At 34.7% G+C, this 25,374-nt stretch overlaps 1 protein-coding gene across 1 annotated transcript; it reads right to left on the minus strand.

Annotated features, from left to right (window-relative positions):
• Positions 1 to 18,821: 18,821 nt before the first annotated feature.
• On the minus strand, positions 18,822 to 20,345 carry LOC114280651 (spermidine hydroxycinnamoyl transferase). The gene is given in 2 exon segments (XM_082867919.1): positions 18,822 to 19,630; positions 19,632 to 20,345. Coding segments are annotated over 2 exon segments (1,389 nt in total). The 3' UTR covers positions 18,822 to 18,955.
• Between the last annotated feature and the right edge of the window lie 5,029 nt (positions 20,346 to 25,374).

Consider the following 25,374-nt stretch of genomic DNA (forward strand, 5'->3'; position numbering starts at 1 on the left):
TAAATATAGATTTTGAGCATGTTTCCTCTCTTTTCAACTTGTACAATCACTTCAATATTAATTTGACTTCTACTTTCTTTTTTCTTTTTTTTTTTTTTTTTTTTTTTTTTTTTCAATACAAAGAATAGACATTCGGTGTTTTTCTCTCTGTCTCGTGTTGTGCATGCTCCTTCCCTTGATTTTTGTAAATAGTGATAATTTTTTAGATTTTTTTAATAATTTTTTAACTTTTTATCTTCTATAGAATGTCCCAAACAAGCACTAAGTTGTATTTGGTTAATAAATTTGAGAAAATATTTAAAAATAAAAAAAGAAAAAGTATATAAAATATATTTATATTTGATTCATATTTTATCCAATTATTTTTTTAAATATCCACTTAAATTCATAAACTAAACATAATATAACTACGAAGAAAAAAAAAAAAAGTAAGTAAAACAAAAATTTAAAAAACATCTACGCTCTTTGGCATAAAAGTATCTACCCTCTTTGTCATAAAAATATCTAGAAATCTAGAAATCTAAAAGTACCTACTTTATTGTCGTAAAAATATCTACTCTCTTTTAAGAAATTTAACTTTTTGGTTTTTTTTTTTTAGTAAAACAATTATTACATTTTAAAAATATTAATTTTTTAAAATTGCCCTCTGACTATTTTGGATAAATTACACTAACTCTAATTGAGATTTTTATTTAATACAGATTTTTCCTTTACATTTAAAAAATTACACACCTTCTGTCAAATTAAAATGACATATTTGTCCGTTCATTTTTATACATATAAAATAATAAAATAATACAGATATTTTGTTCATGTCATTTCAAGAAAAATAATCATCATCTTTAGTTTAACTCACACAAAAAAGAATGATTTTTTTTTTTTACTTTTCGTGTTTTTTTTATTGAATTTTTTTTTTAATATTTTAAGTAATTTTTTTATTTTTTAGATATACTTAAAAAATATAAATAATGTTTATGGGTGTTTTGTTTTAAAGTGAAAGGTCACCATTAAGGTATATCATTGGGGTGTTTTAGGAAGTTGGTAAAAAGCTGACTTTTGGCTTTTTACCAAGTTTTTTGGCTTTTTTGAAAGTGATTTGGGAAGTTGGTAAAATGCTGACTTTTTTGATTTTTGGTTTAATATTTTTAAAAAGTGTCACATCACTCCAAAATGACCAAAATATCCTTACTTTTTGATTTTTGAATTAATTAATTAAAATGTTCCAGAGGGTAATTTGGTAAATTTGGGTGCTACGTTCTTGGGTCTTCCCAAATGGGATTTTCTGCGTTTTGTGTGTGATTGGCGTTTTGGGAAAGCTCTCAAAAAGCTGCGTTTTGAGAAGGTAGCCAAAACGGCACATTGTATTTGAAAATTCTATATAAAATTTATGTTTGTATATTATCACTCAATAAGAATATGTTCAGGTATAATTTAATGATAGAAAATAGTAGAATGTAGTTATAATGATAGGAAGAAAAAATGGTAAGAAAAAGGATGAGATAGTCATTTAGAAAATGTTAGGGCACAACATTAGCAATTCAGGGAGTAATTTGTAATGAGATTACAATTCTCAGGGAGGGGGGCGTAATTTTTGAAATATGAAGTGGGAATCTGTATTAAACAGAAACCTCAGGAGTGTCAGTGTAATTTACCTGACTGGTTTTAGAAATATCAATTGTCATAATTAATGAATTTAAAAGAATGACAAAATAGAAAATTCATATTATTTGAGTCTTTTTTTTTTCAAAAAAATACTAATATTTTAGAATAATGATAAATAGAATAAATGACTAATGTTTTGGGATAGATGGAGTAATATTTCTCTATTAATTATTAAAAAAAGGTTAAACTTATCTCATCTTCACATCTCAACATGAGAGAACCTGAGGAACCCGTGAAGTCCATCACAAGTTTCGTTTCGATGATCCGAATTATTCATATTTTAAAACTTGTTGAGTAGAATATTTATGCAAAAAATCAAAATAATTGAATAGTAGTAACTATTATATGTTTGAATTAAATTTGTATTACAAAAAAGTAGATGCTTATTATTAAAATTATATTTATCGTCAATTTTTTAAAAACTAATTAGCTTGTTTAGTTTGGATTTTCAGGATTCACTTTTTAAAAAATTAAATTTTCTTGTTTTTCTTTTTATTGATTTTTTTAAAAATATTCTTAGCATTTTTTTAAAATTTTTTCAGATACACTTAACATAAATACATTTATAAAGTATAATATTTGTGAAAAAATCTTTAGAAAATTCACCAAATACCAAAAATACAAAAAAGAAAAATATGAGTATTTAATATATTTTTCATATTTTTGTATATTTATTTTTTTAAATATTTTTTTTACAAATATTTTATTTTTTAGATATATCTAAGTAAGGTGCACCTAAGAAAAGTTAAAAAAAATTACTTAAAATTTTAAAAATATTTACTAAAAATAAAAAAATTAATTTTTAAAAATTAAATCCAAACAATTAAAAGCAAATACAAATGTGAACATATAATTATCGATATCTAAACATCTTAATTTTTGATTTTTAAAGTCGATTTGAAAATAGATGCTATAAATGCTTTTTTAAATTAAAATGACAATGGACAGAAGTCAAATTGATTAAAAATCCCAAAACGTTTTCATTTTTGAAATCATGAAAACAAAATGTAGACCAATTATTTCCAAAAATCGAAACCAAACCGTCACGGCAAATACTTCAAAATTTGATTCTTCAAAAGTAGCAAATCAAGCTTCAATGTGTTGTAGATCTGTGTTTGATGCAAATGGTGAACGGATGCATTGGAATAAATCGCAGCCAAAATTGCTAATTCCAGATTTGATCAAAAGAAGGAAATCAATCCTTAAATTTTTTCATTCTTCAAAAGATACAAACAAATCAAGTGATATTATTAGAATGCAGATCCGATCTGAAGCAAATAGCATCAAAAAATGTTGACCCATTCCGTCCAATTGGGGATGAAAAAGGTACATTGCTTGAATCTCCATTTTGATCAGCATGATATATAGCGTGTGTAAGAGAAATTTTGAATGGAAAAAAAAAGAAGAAAAAGTTCCCATTTATTTGTTTTTTCTTCTTTTGGTTTTGTTTATGCCACTAATTTAATTTACAAATATTGGGTTTTTGTTTTTGTTTGTTATTATGTTTTTTTTTAGATTTTTTTTTTTTGCTTGTTTCTTTTGTTTGCTAAGCTGAGCAGTTGTTCAAGCGTGGTTTAAAAATTTGGGTAGATTATACTTTGCTCGTTAAAGTTTCGCTTATTTTTCACTTTAATCCTTTAAGTTTGATTTTTCTTACTCCAATCCTTCATGTTTGCAAATTTAGCTAAAAAAAGAAAAAAATTTACTAAAGACGAAAAAAAATTGAAAATATACTAACTCAAACACTTGTATTGTCAATTCTAAAATGAAAAGTTTACTTTATTTATTTTTTCTTCTTTAGTGAATTTTTTTTTCTTTTTTAATTAAATTTGTTTTTATTTTTTAGGTGCATCTAATCTACATACATGTATAATTTAATAATATTTATGAATAAATTTGAAAAAAACTAAAAACAAAAAGAAAATTCCAATTTTTTTATTCTATTTTTTTATTTTTTTCATCTTTAGTGAATTTTTTTACATCATATATGGAGCTGATGTATTGGTGATGTAGCAGATTTTGTTAGTTTTTTAGATGGAAGTTAGTCTAGGAGTAAAGTGAGAAAGATTGCAAACATAAAGAGCCAAAGTGGAAAGGATTGCAAATTTGAAAGGCTAAAGCAAAAAAAATCAAACACGAAGGGCCAAAGTGGGAAGGATTACAAACATGAAGGGTCAAAGTGAGAAAAATTAAATTTAAATGGCCAAAGTGGAAAATGGGTGAAACTTCAAGGGGGCAAAGTGTAATTTACCCTAAAACTTTTAAGAGTTTGAAATTTGTTCAAGCTTAGCCAATTTCAGACTTTTACCGAGCCGAGCAGTTTGGTATTTTTATATTGTTTTGCGCTTATGAAATCGAGGCGACCAATTGATTATTTAAGCTTGGTTTGAAAAATGTGTTCTTATTCGAATAATTTTTAACAAGTCGAACACGAGTTGCGATCTATCTTTTTAGTTCGTTTATCACTCATATTCGTTACTTACTTATCTACCATCGACTAATTCCTTTTTTTTGTATATCGGTGGATTTAACTTTCTTAGACTATCTCCAATGGTTACTCAAACCTTCCATTAAATTTGAATTTGATGAAAAATGAGTTCTTTTTCTTCTCCAACGGTTGCATCAAATATGTATCAAATTAAAAATTTCACTTTTCTTTCATCAAACTGAGGACAAATGTGTCTTTCATCAAATCACTGTTCATTGCCATTGCCGGATGTCCTCTCGGATGTCCATCTCAAGACAAGAATTTGTAAAAAAATTACACTAGTCGGTCGACCACCTTAAGGCAAAAAAAAATAAAATAATAATTTACACTGGCCGATCGACCGGCCGGACATCTGCCCGGTCAACTGGTGTTCTGATGAAGTTTCAAAATCCTTTGTTGGAGCACTTGATATAGAAGAAAGCTTTTACTCAAATTTAATAAAAAAATTGATGCACCATTAGAGCATCTCTAATACTCACTTCTTTTTCTTCTTCTTTTTTTCCCCATCAAAGTGAGTGAAAATTTGGTGAAAAACTTGATCCCTTACTTTTGTTTTTTCATCAAATCTTTTTGAAAAATTCCAAACCTACCTTAAAAATATGTTTTAAATGATGAAAGAAAATAATCTCCATTCCTTACTCTTTTTAAAATTTCATCAAATTTGAGTAAAAATATCATTGTTAGAAACTTGATGAAGGATATTTGGTTTATCCTTAATTTGGTGAAAATTTTGCCATCTCTTTTGATTTAATACAAGTTTAATGAAATTATTAGAGCTCATTTTTTGCTCTTTATTCATCAAATTTGAATTTGAAAAAAGAATTAGTGAAGGAATTGGAGATGTTCTCTAGTATATGATTTGAATGGAAATGCTGTAATAATCAGAAAACAATAATATATGCAACTTCTGATGCATAAACTGTGTTAGGAATGATTTTGGAAAAATCAGATTTTTCCTTAATTTTGGTCTAATATTTAGGTAGGACCCATGCGCCAAAGTTGGCGGATTTAAGTGGTAACACGTTTTATGCCGTGTTGTGATTCACGTAGTATATTTGGTTGCTCAAAACCATTATCGGGTGAATGGGAAATTAAAGCCAAAGGGAGCTCGATGGAAACGGTGTTTTTGGTGAAATTTTCTTAAAGGTTTGAATTAAGGGTTGTCCCACATTGGTTTGGTGGACAAACTTTGTGTGATTTTATAAGGCTTGGGTTTAGAACTTGGGGCAGGCCCCAAGGGGCACTCAAGTTTTGTAGAGAGGGAGTTTATGGGTAAAGTGGGCTAGACTCAAAATAAACACACACATGCGCGCCACCGCGGTCGGTCCGGTCAGGCTGGTTGGGCTTGGGCGCGGGTGCGAGGTGTGTAGTTGGGTTGGGCTTGTCCGGTTCAATACTTATCTTTTTGGGCAAAAAATATTTGAATTTATTTTTATTTTTTGGAAAATAAAATCTGTCCAGAAATTCAAAATTTTCCTCTTCAAACAGATTCATATCTGTTTAAAATTAAAACCTAACAGGTTTCAATCTGTTGAAATTAAATCGGACAGATTCAATATCTGTTTAAAATTCAAACCAAACAGTGTCTTACATGTTCAAACAGTGTGAAACAAGTTCTGTACCTATTCAAACAGGTTTTGTATCTGTTAATTCCAGCCAAATAGGTACTATACCTGTTGAATTCAAGATTGGAAAGCCATCATTGTACCTATAAATAAACAAGTCCCTCATTTGGTTTTTTATTTAAGAAAATTCGTTCTTCCCTCTGTCATTACTCTCTGCATTTGTTACATTTAATTTTCTGTGAGAAAGAGTGTAAAAACAAAGTGTGTTCGTTGTGTGAATAATTTGTAGTACTATTATTATTCATTGTTGATCATTTTATCCTTGGAGATAGACGTCTACAATCTGAAAGTACCGTTGAGAGGATGAATCTGTCTTAAGGACACCGTGTTAAACATTGAACTTGATCAAAAATTTGTTTGAGAAATTAATTAGGTAAGTAATTAATTTACTTGTTGTTTTATTTTATTTTATTTATTTATTTTTATACATTGTTTTGATTTTTGTAATCAAACAGTCTCTCTCCTTTGCTTTATTTCTTCTGTGTTCTGTTTGTTGTTAAGTATACAAACATAATTTATTCTTAATACAGTGAAGATTGTCCAACAATCTAAAGATAGATTTGTTTTCTGTGTCTTCATTGTATTAATTTTTCTGTGCTTTTACAAAGTAATATTCTGGTTAGAAAATACAAATAGTAGTCATATACTGTTTGATAAATAGTAGTAATATACTGTTTATTTTCTTTGACATATAGTAGTAATCTACTGTTGTCATTAATAATTTCAGATATTATTTTGTGTAGCAGTGTTACAGAAAATTAGTGTATAGTATTTTATTTTCCTGGTTTTAGGAACTAGAAAAGTAAAATTATTTTGTGTTATAACTTATTTTCTGGTTTTAGTAACTAGAAAATTAATTTATGTTTTCGTTTTTTTGAATTTTGTAATCAAATATTATGGCTATTGCAACTGAAAGTAGTACTCAAATTGTTAATACGACTCATGTCCCTATCCAGAACCATGTTCAAGTTCCAATAAATCATGGAGAAAAAGGGAAAAAATTTAATGGCACCGAGTTTAAGAGATGGCAGCAGAAAATGTTGTTCTATCTTACAACTCTAAATCTTGCCCCGTTTCTTCGTAAAGAGGCTCTAGTACTTAAAAAAGATGAAAATGATCGGCAAGTTGTTGCTGCTGTAGATGCCTGGAAATATTTTGATTTTCTATCTAGAAACTGCCTCCTAAATGGCCTAGACAACATGTTGTATAATGTTTGTAGTCCTTTGAAACTAACAAAAGAATTATGGGATTCTTTGGAGAAAAAATACAAGACAGAGGATGTCGGCACAAAGAAATTTTTCGTCGGTAAATTTCTGGATTTCGTTATGGAAGACTCCCAGACGGTAATTTCTCAAGTTCAAAATTTTTAATTAATTTTGTATGATATTCATGCTGAGGGTATGTCTCTGAGCGAGTCTTTCCAAGTCGTTGCATTAGTGGAAAAATTACCACCAGTTTGGAAAGATTTCAAAAATTATTTAAAATATAAACGCAAAGAGATGGCCATGGATGAACTGATTGTAAGACTGAGAATTGAGAAAGATAACTGTAAGGCTGAAAAGAGAAATGGTAAAAATCCCATTGAGTCTAAGGCTAATGTGGTTTAACAAGTGCCTAAACCACATAACAAAAAAATGAAGTTTGCTGAAGATGGTCCTAAAGAAGGCGACAACAATAGTAATAAGAAGTTCAAAGGAAAATGCTATAATTGTGGCAAGACCGGACATCGAGTCTCTGATTGCCGACGTTCTAAGAAGGATCGTGGAAGTACAAGCAAGAAGACTACCAATCAAGCCAATGTGATAGAACTTGATTACATTTTTGACGGGGTGAATGACATCAATCTTTTTGCTATGGTGTCTGAGGCTAATTTGGCTGGAAATCCTAAGGAATGGTAGGTTGACACTGGGGGCAACTCGACACATTTGTGCAGACAAGAAGATGTTCACTACTTATAATGAGGCTGCAAATGGTGAGCAACTATTCATGAAAAATTCTTATACTTCTGCTGTGGCTGGACAAGGAAAAGTTGTTTTGAAGATGACATCGGAGAAGGAACTTACCCTCAACAACATGCTGCATGTACGAGACATCTAAAAGAATTTAGTTTCTGGTTCTTTGTTAAGTAAGAATGGTTTTAGACTTGTTTTTTAGTCTAATAAATTTATATTAACAAAGAGTGATATGTATGTTGGTAAGGGATACATGAGTGATAATCTCTTCAAATTGAATGTAATGATTATTGTACTAAAACTTTCTATTAATAAGAATAACACATCTTTTGCTTATATTCTTGAGTCAAATTTATGGCATGGTAGATTAGGACATGTAAATTTTGATGCTTTGTGTAGATTAATTGGTTTGGATTATATACCAAAGTTTGAAATTGATTCTAATCACAAATGTGAATTTGTATAGAAGCGAAACTAACTAAGGCTCCATTTAAATTGGTTAAAAGAAAAACCAAACCTCTAGAATTAATTCATACTGATGTATATGATCTTAAATTTGTTTAAATTAGAGGAGGCAAAAAGTATTTCATAACATTTATCGATGATTGCACAATATATTGTCATGTATATTTACTTAGAAGTAAAGATGAAACCTTGGAAATGTTTAAACTCTACAAAACTGAAGCTGAAAATCAATTTGGTAAAACCATTAAGATGGTTAGAAGTGATAGGGGTGGTGAATATGATGCACCTTTAAATGAATTTTGTGCACAACATGGCATTATTCACCAAACTACAACACCCTATTCTCCACAGCAAAATGGAATTGCTAAAAGGAAAAATATAACCCTTAAAGAAATGATGAATGCCATGTTACTAAGTTCAGACTTATCGCAAAACTTGTGGGGGGAAGCAATATTGTCTGTTAATTATGTTCTTAATAGAATACCCCACAAGAAAATTAACAGCACTCTTTATGAATTGTGGAAAGGTTGACCACCTTCCTATAAATACTTAAAGTGTGGGGGTATTTGGCAAAGGTAGAAGTTCATGTTCCAAAAAGACTAAGATAGGACCAAAAACAGTGGATTGTATGTTTATTGGTTATGCTCAGAATAGTAGTGCATATCGATTTTTGACTTATAAATCAGAAATACCAGATATAAATGTGAACAAAATTATAGAGTCAAAAAACGCTGTGTTTTTTTGAACATGTTTTTTCTTATAAGAAAGGACATGAATTAAGTTCATAGAAAAGAACTTATGATTATACACAAAGTCAAGAGACTAATGACAATCAAACCGAAGAGACTGGTAATGGTCTTGACAATAGGATTTAACCGATGATAAACCAAGGCGAAGTAAGAGAGTTAGAACATTAAAATCTTTTAGTCCAGATTTTCTGATATACTTGTTAGAAAATGAACCTCAAAACTTTAAGGAAGCAATGACAGGTCCTGAAGCACCTTTGTGGAAAGAGGCTGTTAATAATGAAATTGAATCCATTATGCAAAATCATACTCGGGAATTAGTGGATCTTCCATCCGGTTCTAAACCTCTTGGATATAAATCGATATTCAAGAGAAAAATGAAAGCAGATGGTTCAATAGACAAGTATAAAGCAAGACTTGTGGTAAAAGGTTATAAACAAAAAGAAGGTCTGGACTATTTTGACACATATTCCCCTGTGACAAGAATAAAATCCATCCATATGCTTATTGCTATAGCAGCGTTGTATAATCTAGAGATACATCAAATGGATGTCAAGACAGCTTTCTTAAACGGTGATCTAAATTAAGAGATCTATATGGAGCAACCCGAAGGGGTTATAGTGCCAGGATAAGAAAAGACAGTTTGTCGGTTTGTAAAATCTTTTTATGGATTAAAACAAGCACCTAAGCAATGGCATGAAAAATTTGATCATGCTATGCTTACTAATGGTTTTAAGATAAACGAATGTGACAAGTGTGTCCATGTTATGTCATCGTTTGTCTTTATGTGGATGACATGCTTATCATTGGAAACAGTCAAAACATGATCAAATCAACTAAGAAAATGCTGAACAAAAGATTTGATATGAAAGATATGGGGGTCGCAGATATAATATTAGGAATGAAAATTACTAAAACATTTGATGGATATGCATTATCTCAACCTATTATATTGAGAAAATTCGGGTAAGTTTATCAAGGATGATATGAATGTAGCTAGAACACCTGCAGACATCAATATTTATTTATCAAAAAATAAAGGTGATGAGGTATCTCAGTTAAAATAGTCTCAAATCATTGTAAGCCTAATGTACCTAATGAATTGTACTCGTCCTAATATAGCTTATGCTGTCAGTAAATTGAGTAGGTATACTAGTAAACCTAGAGAAGATCATTGGAAAACGATCATTTGGGTTCTTAGATATCTAAGATTTACCCGTGATCATAGTTTGAACTTTATGCAATATCCTGTAGTACTAGAAGGTTATTGTGATGCCAACTGGATATCGGATACTAAAGATTCAAAATCCACTAGTGGATATGTCTTTACTCTGGGAAGCACTGTTGTTTCTTGAAAATCCATGAAACAAACATGCATCGCACGATTTACAATAGAATCTGAGTTCATTGCTTTAGACAAAGTAGGAGAAGAAGTAGAATGGTTTCGTCACTTCTTAGAAGACATTCCAATGTGGCCCAAACCTATGCCAACTATTTGCATTCACTGTGATAGTCCATCTGCAATAGGAAAGGCACAGAGTCATTTGTATAATAGTAAGTCACGATAGATTCATCGTCGACATAATATCGTATGACAATTGCTCTCAAATGGAATAATCTCAATAGATTATATAAAATCTAAAGAAAATATTGCGGATCCGTTAATAAAAGGTTTGACTAAAGAGCAAGTGTATAGTTTATTAAAGGGGATGAGATTAAAGCCTATTACATAAGAGTCATCATAATGGTAACCCTACTTAAATGACTGGAGATCCTAAGAATTAAGTTCAAAGGGACAATTAAGTTATGTGTGGCTCTCCAAAAATCACTAATGGATTAAAATTCCCTATCCATTCCTATGGTGAGAGTGATATCTACAATCTGCGTTTTATGCAAAGGTTTAAGGGTAAGCTTTGCTTTTAATGATTACTTATATCTTGGTTTAGGCATAAAAATCAAGACGAGTATAAGAGATACTCACAGTAAGAATCACTTATATGAGTGTCGAACTGGAGCCGGTTTTATGAGAATAAATAGGCTAAATTCTCTAGAAGCACTCATGAATAACCAGGAGCGTTCAAGGCCAAAATGAACACAACCATGAGAACCACGATGTATTAGAAGATATTTTATATGAAATCTATTGTCTTGGCTTACACAAACGGCTGAACAATTCAAGGGATCACGTCCATTGGTTAGCTAGTAAGTCCGATAAGTTATCACTAGGAAAGGTTCAAGGCCGAAAGCTACCTATCGTGATGTAAGATATTTTTTATCTATACTCTTTTGACAAATTCTGCATATTATTACATTTCCGTTGTCATTAAATTCCATTCATGTGAGGGATTGTTAGAAATGGTTTTGGAAAAATCAAATTTTTCCTCAACTTTGGTCTAATTTTTAGGTGGGATCCATGCGCTATAGTTGGTAGGTCTAAGTGGTAACGCATTCTATGCTGCGTTGTGATTCACGTGGTATATTTGGTTGCTTAAAACCATTATCGGGTGAATGAAAAATTGAAGCCAAAGTGAGTTCCATGGAAATGATGTTTTTGGTGAAATTTCCTTAAAGGTTTGAATTAAGGGTTGTTCCACATTAGTTTGGTGGACAAACTTTGTGTGGGTTTATAAGGCTTGGGTTTGGAACTTGGAATAGGCCCCAAGGGGCACTCAAGTTTTGTAGAGAGGGAGGTTATAGGCAAAGTGGGCTATACCCATTGGACCCAAAATAAATACACATGCGCGCGCCGTTGCTGCTGTCCATCCAAGCAGGTTGGGCTGGGCTGGGCTGGGCTTGGGTGCGGGTGCGGATGCGTGGTGTGAGGTTAGGTTGGGCTTGTCTGGCCCAATACTTATATTTTTGTTCCAAAAATATTAGAATTTATTTTTATTTTTTGGAAATAAAATCTATCAAGAAATTCAAAATTTTTCTCTCCAAACAGATTCATATCTGTTTAAAATTTAAACCCGATAAGTTCCAATTTGTTCAAATTAAACCAGACAGATTCAATATTTGTTTAAAATTCAAACCAAACAGTGCCTTACCTGTTCAAATAGTACGAAACAAGTTCTGTACCTGTTCAAACAAGTTTTGTATCTGTTAATTCAAACCGAATAGATACTATACCTGTTGAATTCAAAATTGAAAAGCCACCATTGCACCTATAAATAGACAAGTCCCTCATTTGGTTTTTTATTCAGAAAAATTCGTTCTTTCCTCTGTCATTACTTTCTGCATTTTGCTGCATTTAATTTTATGTGAGAAAGAATGTAAACATAAAATGTGTTCATTGTGCAAATAATTTGTAGTGCTACTATTATTCATTGTTGATCATTTTATCCTAGGAGATAGACGTCCACAATCTGAAAGTACCGTGGAGAGGACGAATGTCACGACCCAAACCCGCCCCTAAAAGTTTGGCATCGTAACCGGCCAGTAATCCAAGATTACCAAAGGCCTTCCTGTACAAAACGTAAATAATCGGGGCTAGCAGAAGCAAAGACAAAATACTATAAGTCCAATGAGCTGTGCATCTATATGAACAAATAAGTACATGTAAAAACGTTAATTTACTCACTTACATTACATAACATATAACAAAATATTTTATATAAAGTATGTGTACAACAAAAACAAAGCTTGCTAATGGCCTTCTAGGCCTAGTCCCAACTCGGAGGCACCTAAAACACTTGGTAGGCTTCAAAACGGCGGCTCAGTTTAAGACTCTGCCTATGCTTAACTTCCAGAACGCTCACCTAAAAATAAATATATATAAAAACAGTGAGTTAAAGCCTAGTGAATAACATTAACGTAAAGGGATTTGTGAACGAATTCCAAATACAATATCCGTAAAATAAATCATATCACAATCAATCATATCAGTCTTATATCAGAACATAATGTAACGGTACATCTCACAGAACATATCGCATATCGTCTTCCGACTAGAGTAATCGGTTCCGAATACCGATTAAACACATATCACCACAATGATGTGGCTAACGAGATCTCGTATCACATGTATGTCATGGACCCGTACTAATGTGCCATCCCCCATGACTTGGGACTATCCGTGGATGCCATAATAGATTCGCAAATAGGATATTCGTTCACACAATCAAGATAGCATTTCGAGAAAACATAACTTATCGATAACAATGAAAACATAATTTATATTAACATATATTTACAGAAATGTTACTCACAGTGGGCTTCCAAAACCGGTTGCACGGTCTTCGAGTCTTGACCTACAAATTCAAACATTCATAGCACAATTTTTTAACACACATCGACATCAAATCAATTAGTTAATTCTAAACTTTATTCGGTTATTCGATACTCGGTTGTTCAATTAGTTCTATTCTTTTCTTATTTTATTTCATGCTCATGAGATGCTAATGGATGTATATGACATGTGAAAACTGTGTAAATAAAGGCTCGGATGTCAGAAAATGACAAAAGAACAAAATCGAAAAATTTGCATTGTTTGGCCGCACGTGCGGTGGCCTTGGCCGCATGTGCAGTGCCCTGGCCGCTCGTGCGGTGGCCTTGGCCGCACGAGCGGTGGAACTGCAGAATGCATTTTGGCCCAAAACAAGGTTGGCCGCTCGTGCGATGTCCCAGGCCACTCGAGCGGTTTGGGTGGAAAATCAGTCCGAAATTCTGCTTTGAAAGGGAACCTCCTCTTTTGCAAAATCAACCTCAAATTTATGAAAATCAAGGCCCAAAACACTTGAAAACTACTTGAATTTCCCATTTCTAGTTTCAAATAAAAATCATAACTTTCTAACAAAACTCAATGTTTTATGTAAAGGATCAAATCTTGAATTGATATGGAAAATCATAATACATGCACATAAACTCAAAATTCATGGAGATTACTCTCAATTAAAGAACTAAGTGAAAAGTAAATACATATGCACAAGAATTCCATGAACTCATGCCAAGATCTTGAGATGAGGGTTCTGACAAGCATCTACACCATGAAACTCCTTAACTTGCTAGATATTAAGGGTAATACAACATAGATTCATGAAATTAGATGACACATCTTACCTTGGATGGTTTAATTACTGAAGATTTAGCTTGATCACCTTTCCTTCTTCTTCTTCCCCTTGGTTCACTCTTTCTCTAGAACTCTCTTCCTCTCTTAGATTTTTTCATCTTTTGTGTTGGGTCAAACAAGGGTCCATATCTTTAGTTATATATAATTGTGCCTAAAAGTTGAGCCAAACATGGCTTAGCGAATCAGACAAGATCAGTTTCTAATTAAACTTCCCAAATGGCTCTAAAAATTCCCAGTAGCATATTTACGTGCTCAATTTCGATTTCTGAACCCATTATGGTCATCAATTTCTGTCTCGAAGTTGTAGCCTCAACAGATATTTTTCCAATTCAAACAGATATTTCCCAATTACTTCATATTATCGCATAATTAATTAAGGATAATTGTGACATGCATTTTGGGGCCGTTACAATGAATCTGTCTTAAGAACACAATGTTAAACACTAGACTTGATCAAAAATTTGTTCGAGAAATTAATTAGGTAAGTAATTAATTTACTTGTTGTTTTATTTTATTTATGTATTTTTGTACACTATTTTAATTTTTATAATCAAACAGTCTCTCTCCGTTGCTTTATTTCTTCTGTGTTCTGTTTGTTGTTAAGTACACAAATATAATTTATTCTTAATACAGTGAAGATTGTCCAACAAACCGTTGAGCTTGATCTTCAAGTTTCATAATAAAAAAAGAAAGAATATCAAAAAAATTATCTCAAAGTAGCATTTTTGTTTCATTTACATACAAAACTGGGTACAAGCCATTAAGCTAACCAAAACTCTCCCTGTTCTGAATTTATTCTTTCTGCAATTCCATTTGGTGGTATATATATATATCAGGGTGAATTATATTAATAGTTTCTATAGTTTGGGACTTGTGTTATTTTGGTTCTTGACTTTTCAATTGTGACACATTTAATCCTGAATTTTGAATCTTATTCCAAATAAGAATAATTGAAGATTTCATTAGATTTTTCAAGGGTAAAATTGTCAATTTGATAAAATATAAACTAATTTGACAAAAATAAATGTCAAACCAATATTTTTGAATTTTTAAAAATTATTTCTACTCACTAAAAATAAAATTATGTAAAATTGATAAATCTTTTAGACATTTATTTTTTTTTTTTACCAAATTAATTTTTATTATGTGTTTGGATGATAATCATGTAAAATTAATTTTAAAAAATTAATTATGTAATTTTTATTAATTTTTATCAATTTTACATAATTTTATCATTGGTGGATAAAAATAATTTTTTAAAAATTTAAAATATTTTTTTGACATTTATTTTTGTCAAATTAGTTTATATTTTATTAAATTGATGATTTTTCCCTTGAAATTAAACAATGGTATCTTCAATTGTTCTAATTTGAAACAAGATTCAAAATTCAGGGTCGAATGTGTTATAATTAAAAAGTTAAGGACCAAAGTGACACGAGTCTCAAACTATAGAGACTATTTGTTTAATTTGACCTATATATCAAGTACCCTTAGTATAGCAAAATTTACACGTGTTTTCTTTGGAGAAGAAACGTACACAAAATATTTTCAGCAGTTGATACCACATTGTTTGACATTAGGCCCCTTCATTTTCAATAGGGCTGAGCAAGGAATCATGAAATCCGTAATCCGATCCAGTCCAGTCCAATTCGATAGGTTTGGATTGGTTTTTTGAATCCGCGGTTCAGTTCCGGATTGAAGAATTAAAAATCCGTAGTTCACGGATTGGTTCCGGATTGAACCCCACGGTTCCGGATTGGAACCGATCCGGACCGTATACAAATAGTCTATATTTTTATTATACATCCTCCCCATAGTATCTTCTCTTATTCTATATAAAATCTAAACTCAAACCTAAAACCGTATAATATCTTATTTTATTACTTTTGTTTGTATTTTCTTATGGTTGTTTAAATTCAAGAACAGTATGTCACTATTATAGAAAAACATGTTGCTATTATGGAACTGATATAGCGCTATGTTTATATTTTTATGAAATTAAAGTGTTATATATATATATATATATATATTTGTTATTTAATTACGTGAATCCGTGGTCCTAAACCGATCCAATCCGTATTTAAATGGATTGGTTCGGATTGGTTCCATGATTTAAATGGATTGGATTGGTTCCAATTTTTCAGGAACCGTAGATAAGGGATTGGTCTTGGTTTTATCCCAATCCGGTCCAATCCGGACCATGCTCACCCCTAGTTTTCAACACAAATGGGTCAATGCAGACCCATAGTAAGGAGAAGATAGAAGCCAGAAGCACTAACCATAAGACAACAATGGTGGATGTCCTGTTTTGCCTCCCCATGAGACCTTTGAGAAATGGATAGAGATGGACAATGACCTAAAATGCAAAGAAGGGCTTTCCAAACAAGAGACCTCATGATTGGTACCCATGGTTTATGGCATCTAAAACTCCGGCCACAACCCCAACAAGATTAATAATTAGGATTGTCGTTGGTGGGATAAGGAGGGTGGTTATAGCCCTCCGAAATCCCCATCTTCTGTTGCCTTTGATGTGACTGTAAGGTTTGTGTCAATTCCAGCCAAAATCTTGCACAGATCTTGTATGACGGCAAAGAGGTGAGCAGACACACCACCTAGGACCCAAAGCTACTCGTTCCTCCACCATTCCTTTATGCTAACTCCACTCCAACTCAGCTCAAGAATGCCTATAGTAAAGATTGAGATAAATAGTGCGATGAAGAAGAGACTTGCAAAGGTGCTTATCTAGATTGCATATGCATTACAAATTTATGATTAATAAATAATTTTGTATGATCACCAAAAAAAAATAAAAAATAAAAAAGTTCAACCCGGTTTCCTTTTTGAACTGACTGATTTCTCTCTAGTCTAGCGTTATGATTAACTTTTTGCTTGAAGCAAATGTGAAATCCATTTCAAGCTGCCTTTTTGGACTGTGTAGTGCAGCTTATATGAGCTGATTATAGTTTCTTCTTCTTTTTCTTTTAAATTTTGGAAGTTTATGTTAAACTGTTTGGTACAGTTTCTGTTTACAGTTTATTTGGCACAAATAGTTTAGATAACCATAGAAGCTATGAGATTGGTGTTTTTGACATCTATATAATCTTTTAGCTTATAAGAAAAATTCATCAAACATGCCCAAATTCCAAATACTTGCAAGCTCTCACAAATAGTAGGTATAAAGTAAGACAAAGCCCTGTCAATAATAAGCAGTGTGTTTGTTTCAATTTTTTGAATTAAATTTTTTGAAAATTAAGTTTTTTGTTTTTTGTATTTTTTTTTTCATTTAGTGAATATTTTTAAAATTTTAAGAATTTTTTTTTTACTTTTTTAGATGCATTTTACTTAGATTTATCTAAATAATAAAATATTTGTGAAAAAATATTTTAAAAAATTAATAAATACACAAAAATACAAAAAATGTATTGAATTTTGGTATTATTATTATTATTTTATATTTTTGGTATTTAGTAAATTTTTATCAATAAATCTTATCTCACAAACAATTACTTCAATTAGTCTCAAGTTTTTTTCTATTGATCTGTTAAGTCCTATTAGTGAAAAGTTTTTTTCCGTGTGGTCCTATTTTTGATTTTGGTAGTGTTTTGATGGACAACTATACCATTTTATTAATGTGACAGGTATGATATAATACTCTAATGTGGCAAATATTAATGTGACACTCCAACGATGTGACACCTCAAAAAAATTAAAAATTCTTTAGTTTACTTTTCTAAATGAGACAACGTGGCGGGTATGATGCGACACTCCAAAACTTTTACTCAAAAAAAAAAGAAAAAAATCTTAATTCATCTAATTAATTTCAAGAACAAAAAAATAAAAAATGAAAAAAATCTTATTAATTAAGGTTGTAAATTTTTTTATTTTTTTTATTTGCAAACTCTCAATTTTGAAAATATAATCAGAATTTTAGGCTGAGTTTGGTTGTATTTTGTAAATGTAATTTGAGAGTATGAGTTATATTTTGAGTTTTTGTGTTGTAGAATTATGATTTGAGTGTAGAAAATTTGTTTGGTAAAGAGTTTTGAAAATAGTTTTGGAAAAGAGGTTTGATTTGAGTGGGGAATTGTTGATGTGACATTTGATATGTGATATAAAAATTTACAACTCATAACTAAACATACAACTCAAAATTATTTTAAAGCATATAAAAAATTTAAAAATTTTCAGAAAATATTTTTCCCGATTATATAAATCAATTGCAAAAAAAAAAAAAAAAAAAAATTCACTGTTTCAGACAGCCGGCCAGACGACCGGCCGGACGTCCTGTTCCCTCAAACACCCCCTCTGCAACAAACATAATGTTTTGACATATAGACAGAGTTTTCGGCAGAGTTTTAGAAAATTAATTCCAAAACTCTTACCAAACATCATGCTCAAACTCAAGTGTTGAAAACTATTTTCAGAACACAAACAAACAGAGCCTTAGTATCTTTACATTGTATATTCTATTAGTTATGTGGTGATTTCTTGACTCGTTAAAAGTTTGTTCGAAATCAACTAACTATGTACACAAGTCAAGTTTTAACACAATCATAGATCAATAAGTTTTCAAATAAGGCTTAAACAACTCGTCTCGATAAACTTATATGTATTATGAAAAAGTAAGCCACTCAAAGTGGACTCGTATTCAGTTCGTTAAAAATTCATTCAAGATCAACTCGTTATGTAAACAAGTAAAATTTAAACACAATTTTAAATTCATTTAGTTATCATATTATACTTGAACAACCTATTACTCGATTTAAGTCGGATGGTTTTTAACCCTACTTTGGATTTTGAATTTTTTTTTTTTTTTTTTTGTGTTATTAAAAAGCATTGGTTGTTTACTAGATCTTTGCATCTTTATTTATTCATTTTGGCATACTCAACATTACATCAATAGTACTGCTCTTGTAATCTCTAAACCCTTATTCTTTGCTGCTGATCAATTTCTAGACAATGTCTTCATAAAAGAACTTCTTAAAAGCATCCATGCGATCCACTTGAAGACACAATGCAACAACCAACGATCCATCCTCGTTGTGACTTGGTAGTAACAAAGTGTCACCATCAAGATCATGATTTCCTGGACCCATGTAGATTTCCTTTCCCCAACCAAAATCCACCCCATACATTGGCAAGCTCATCCAACTTGTCACTCCAAGATTTGGGTTTCCATAGAAGAAAGGCTTACTCTCTTGGTCTACTGCATGTAGATATTGAAACTTCGACAAGTCTGTTTGGTTCTTGAGAAAATTAATGGCTGAGTTGAGGTACTCATCAGTCACTTTCTCAATTGCTTCTCTTATTCTACTTGAAGCATAACCTAATGGTCTAGACAGTAGCTCACCCGAGTAGGCAGTCGCGACCACATCTACAGTTGCATTGCCAAAGTACTTTTGTGGCAATGGTGGTTTCTTGCAACGACTGCGTGAATCAACAGTCACAACTAATGATGTCAGTTGCTCACTTTTGTGCCCGCGGGCCTTGCATGCGCATCTCCATATGTGTCCAGTGATCGACTCATAACGAGTGTAAGCACGACAAATAGTACTAGTAGTACCACTACTAGTCCAGTTCCACCCTTCATTAGCCTTATCCTTGATTTTCTCAACTTGGGTTTTTTCTCAGTTTCAACATCGCTGTCGTGGTTTTCTTCTTTCTCTCTTCTTCGCTGCTTGTTTTCCCAATCAAAAGTGGCGGCTGATTGAACTGGGCATGATCAAAATGTGATTTTGGTGTTGGATCAACAGCTCGCAGATCCTCCAACACCTTTCGATCAAGGAATGGTGATGCAGATATTGGCTCGCCTCGAGCAAGCCTAGCCCACTCGGACACGAAATGAAGAGCACTTTGCCCATCAACAACCGCATGTGATATTGTCATGCCGAGGCTAATGCCACCACAACTAAACTTCGTTAGTTGCACAATTAGTAATGGCAATTCATGGATAGGGGTGCTCTTGTAGTTAACACAAGGGATAAGGCAGTCAAACTCGGGGGACGGAGAAAAGTCGCCAAAATCATCTAGCTTGGACTCGGAGTCAGCTTCAATGAGCTGAACACCCAGGGCATTGCAATCGAGCACTAGACGACCTCCACCTATGGAACTCAAACGACCGGCTAATGGATAAAAATGCACCAATGCCAAGCTCAATGAATCTCTTAGTGTTTTTATGATCTTGTAAGTTGGAGTGAGCCACTCTTTTGGAGGTTTGTAGAAGTAGATAGTGGGAAAATGAGTTATGACACCTATTTGATCCCATTCTGACAAGGTAAGACAACCATTTTGTGTTGGCTTTGCTGGTTTAACCAAGCAAGAACCTCTCAAGCTCACCACCATTTTTGTTGAGAGAGAGAAGAAATGGTTATAGTTCAATTCCAAATTAAGTGTATTTAAAAGGTTGGTAGTATACATGAAATGGAACCACACGTGGCACATGAGCTCATCTGCACGTAACGAAGTGAGTGTTTGGAAAGTTACAATTTTAATAGGTTATTTTAGTTTTAAATTATTTTAGTAGGTTAAAATTTTTGTATTTTGAAAGATAATTGGATTTTTTTTATATAATTAGATGTGATGTTTGTGAGAGAAAAAGTAAAATGAATATGAATTGGTTGTGATATTTTGTCTTGTTAATTATTTTAATCTATTTTGTCATTTTGTAAATTTTAACTTAAAAAGTCAAAAAATAAACTTTGCCGAATACACCAAACTTAATTAATAAAGTTTGTTTTAATGATGTTCCATATTGTGCCTATTTGGTAAAAAAATTTTCCAGCTTAAGGCCTCGTTTAGAAACAGGCTAATTTAGTAACTTTTTATTTATTTGGCTAAAATATGATCTAAAAAAAATTAGTATGTTTGGAATGACTTTTTAATTTTTTACGAAAAGATGTGCAAAAAGTAGAGAGAAAAGAGAATTTTTGACTTTTTGGTCTGGATTGTTGGTTTTTTGACTTTTTTAGTGACTTTTTGGCTAAAAAAACCAGTTGCCAAAACGAGGCCTAAATTCCCTTTTGGCTTAAATTAAGCTATGTTGGTGTGTTTGGTATAACTTATAAACCACAGATTATAACTTAATTTAAACATTTTTCGGCTTAAATCTGAAAATTGCTCTAAGGCCTCGTTTGGTTACCCTCCGTTTTAGCCAAAAAATTAAAAAGTTACTAAAAAAGTCAAAAAATCAACAACTCATACCAAAAAGTCAAAAATTCTCTTTTCTCTCTACTTTTTGCACATCTTTTCGTAAAAAATCAAAAATTCATCCCAAACATACTAAATTTTTTTAGCTCATATTTTAGCCAAATAACCAAAAAGTTACTAAATTAACATATTCCCAAACATGGCCTAAGGGTGCTTATAAATTTAGCTTAAGCACAGCGAAAGCTTCTATTTGCACATACAATATACACTTTTTGCACATCCTCCTTGGTATACTTTTTGCACATCCTCTTCATTAAGTGTGTGTATAGAGTGGGTTTGGTGTGTGTAAATAGTAGCTCCCAAGCACAGCTGATCTTGGAGAGGCAAAATTACTTAAATGCCCTCCAAAAACTTAAGAAATTACAAAAATGCCAACATATAAACACAGTTCTGGGTTCAGACCTAACCCTTCTCCTCTCAAACGATGCTCTCCTTTTCTCCTCTCCTCTCACTGCCGAATGATGAAGAACTGCTCCACACATTGAAGATCGTCGGTGATCGTCCTTGTTTTCCGTTGATCTCTACCAAAAAATAAGATTTGAAACCCTAAACTCTATGTTTTGTTATATGAGAGGGAGATTTATGATTTGAAATTGGGCCATGACGTTAGCCGGGCAGATTTGGGCCGAGGTATTGGGCTCCAAGATCAAGCCGTGATATTGCTCGGTGATGGCAAAGCCCACGTGGAACCGAGTTATCTGATCTCAGTTCCGCGAAGGCCGGACAGGTAGAGGAACAGCCTAGATGAGGCTCCCCGGCTCACGCGTTGCAAGGTTGTAATGCACGCACCTTAACCCGGTTGGAAGGCCTGTGCTTGGAGCTTGGCCGAGAAGGTCTTTGGCTGACCGACGTCACCAATCTCCAGCTCAGCTTCGCCGGAATACAGTTGAGCACGGCTGGAATTAAGCCCGGTAGTAGGAAACTACGACATCAACTGCACTTGGGCATGTTCGGTATGGCCGTTGATAGCCGAGACAATGTTGCCCGGCTGCCGTGCTCCCAGCAGAGTGGGGTGGCAGTTGGGTTAGGTGATGTATAGCAAGATTTGTGCTGACAGATGAGATAACAGAGTCACGTGTCGAGAGACCAATGGGAGTAGATTTGGGGCGCAGAAGGGTATATAAGCATGTCTGCGCCCCCCATACGCAGGACAGGAACACTTTGTAAGGAAATTCTTACACTCAAACACTCCTCTCTCTCTCTCTCTCTCTCTCTCTCTCTCTCTTTCTTTCTCTCTCTCTCTCTCTATCTTAAGGTGTGCGCTAACTTGATCGTCGGAGGGTTTTTCCGGCCACACACCGCCGGGTAGCTCACCGTTATTTGCTCGCAGGTGATCGGACAGAAACGGAGCTCGGAAGAAAGAAGTACGGGCTTGCCGGAATATTTGCTTCCCGTACAATTGGCGCTGTCTGTGGGAAGCTTGACAGACAAAACCTTGTCTTCTAGGCTCGTCTGATCGCCGTCCATGGCGAACAACGATGAGTTTCCATTGTCTGCCATAGACGGAGCCACCCCGGAGTTCACCCGAAGGAGAGAAGGACCTCCCGCCATCCATCCAATGGCGGACTTGGAGATACCCACCTGAGGACGGTCAGGAGACGCGCGGGATAAGCGCGGAAGAAGTTATGGTCATTCACGAAGTCCAGACGGTCATCGGCGGCGGAGAGAATCACATGCCCGACGTCTGGAACACAAGTTGAGGGACCAAGATGCTGTCATCCGGCGAATGGCGGCGGAGATGGAGGAGCTCAAGCGGCATGTCAAAGGGAAGGGTGTAGCTGGATTAGGTGACCACAGTGAGCGCACCCCATCCCGCCGTTCAGGCGGTCAGAGTCAGCGACGCACTCCATCCATTTCTATTACCAGAAGTTACCAGGTTGGTGATTCCGATGTGCATGCAGAGAAGTCTAGCGCGCAAGATAGCACTTACCGGCCCTCACGTCCGGTGACGACGTCGAGGTACTCTTACTCCGCTCATTCAGAGGATTTGCGGGCGGTCTTAATGGAGCGGGCTCGTCGGCGCGAAGCTCAGAGGATACCGGCGTTCCAGCGGCTATCCTACGGGGTTCACACCAGCGAGGAGGTCGGAATACCTTTACCCCGCCAAGCAGTGCCACTCCTAGTGGATTCAGATTTGGCCAGGTTAAGTGCCACCCCTTTCTCCTTGGAAATAGAAACAACACCGCTTCTGGCAAGCTTCCACCAGCCAAAGTTCATGCTTTACGACGGGAAAACCGATCCCTTCATGCATGTAAGTCATTTCCGACAGGTCATGGCCGGACATAGGCGGAATGACGCTCTTATGTGCCTCATCTTTCCGTCAAGTTTGGGCGAACTGGGCTTGAAGTGGTTTGAAAGGCTGCCGGAGGGGAGTATTGAGAGGTGGCATCAGCTGGCCAAAGCCTTTGTCACGCGCTTCAAAACCAACACAAAAACACCAAAGGAAGTCGATCACCTATTGAGTGTCAAGATGGAACCGAGCGACACATTAAAGGCATACAACTCTAGATATTGGGAGACCTTCAACGAGATCTTAAATTGCCCGGTCAACCTTACAATCACTCAATACAAGCGTAGTCTCCCAGTCGGACATAGACTGCGGGACTTGCTTACCATGCACCAACCGACGTATCAATGAGCACATCCGAGTCGAGGATGATGCGTCAGCATCTACCGTGAAGGTAACTCCAGTAGCAATAGACAAGAAGACAGCAGGCAAAGTGCATGCAGTTGGGCAAGAGTCCAGCCGCTCAAGTGACCGAGCAGAGGAATCGGACCGTGGCTCGAATCGTAAAAACTGGGATAGAGGACGTCGGAATGACCGGGATGACTACCCCCGAGATGACGTAGCGGAAGCAAACAGAAGGTTGAAGGCAAGGACTGGCATAACCACGGTCTTCAAGATTCCGATCTATCGCATACTTAGTGAAATCCGAGACGAGGAGTATGTCCGGTTTCCTGCTAAGTTGGACGATGGACAAAAGGGCTACAATCCGCGGTATCATTGCACGTTTCATCAGGAGCGAAGCCACCGGACTGAGGATTGTTTTCCATTGAGGCAATACCTGGAAGAGCTAGTCACGGCCGGGCACCTGGATCTTTACATTGATGGGGGCGTTAAGGCAAATCAGGTTCCGGTTGATCCGCGGGGACCGGATGACCGAGATGCACCTCCTCAAGGGGTTGTGAATGTCATCCACGGCATAGTGGAACCGGCGCGTGTTTGCGAGCTCCGTGGTATGATCAAGAAGGCAGAGCACATGAGGGAAGTTTTGTCAGTTCAGCCTGCGCTCAAGAGGGGGAAGACGGAAGCGAAAGATGTGATCAGTTTCTCCTCAAGGGACTTGGAACGCATTCAGACACCGCACAATGACGCCTTAGTAGTTACACTCCGCGTCAAATATTTTGAAGTCAAACAGATCTTGATCAATCAGGGAAGCTCAGTCGAGATCATGTACTACGACGCTTTCAAACAGCTCAAGCTCCGAGATACGGATTTGGCCCCGGCGACATCACCATTGGTTGGCTTCAACTCACAACCGGAGTGGCCTTTGGGAAAGATTATCCTGCCGGTCAAAGCGGGATCCGTAGTCAATCAGGTGGAGTTCTGGGTGTTACAGGTGCCATCTACTTACAATTTGATCCTTGGAAGAGGGTGGTTTCACGCTATGCAAGCCGTGGCATCGACTTTTCACCAAGTAATGAGATTTCCCTCGGCTATGGGGGCAATCGAGGAGATTTAGGGCGATCAGGTCATGTCAAAGCAGTGCTTCGTGGCAGTCAACGGGAGCCGGGCTGCCAAAGGATTTGTTCAAATGATTGAGGGACCGGAGGACCAAGGTGTCTTGGATGATGTGGGCACCAAGGCCGAGGACAAAGCTGTCGAGGAATTGGTGGAGGTGCGAATTGATACAGAGCAGTCGGACAAGTTCTTCTTGCTCGGCTCAAGCCTTACAACCATAGAACGGACCGAGATGGTTGAGTTTCTGATGGCCAACATCGAAGTTTTTGCATGGTCGCCTTACGACATGCCCGGCCTCGATCCAAGTTTTATTTGCCATCATCTCAATGTCTTCCCCAGAGCCAAGCCAGTCATTCAGCGAACAAGGAGATCGGCGCTGCATCACGCTGAGGTAGTTGCGGAGGAAGTCAAGAATTTGCTGGA

The sequence above is a fragment of the Camellia sinensis genome, chromosome 5 (genome assembly GCF_055761805.1).
Source record: "Camellia sinensis isolate YWXY chromosome 5, ASM5576180v1, whole genome shotgun sequence".
NCBI lineage: Eukaryota > Viridiplantae > Streptophyta > Magnoliopsida > Ericales > Theaceae > Camellia > Camellia sinensis.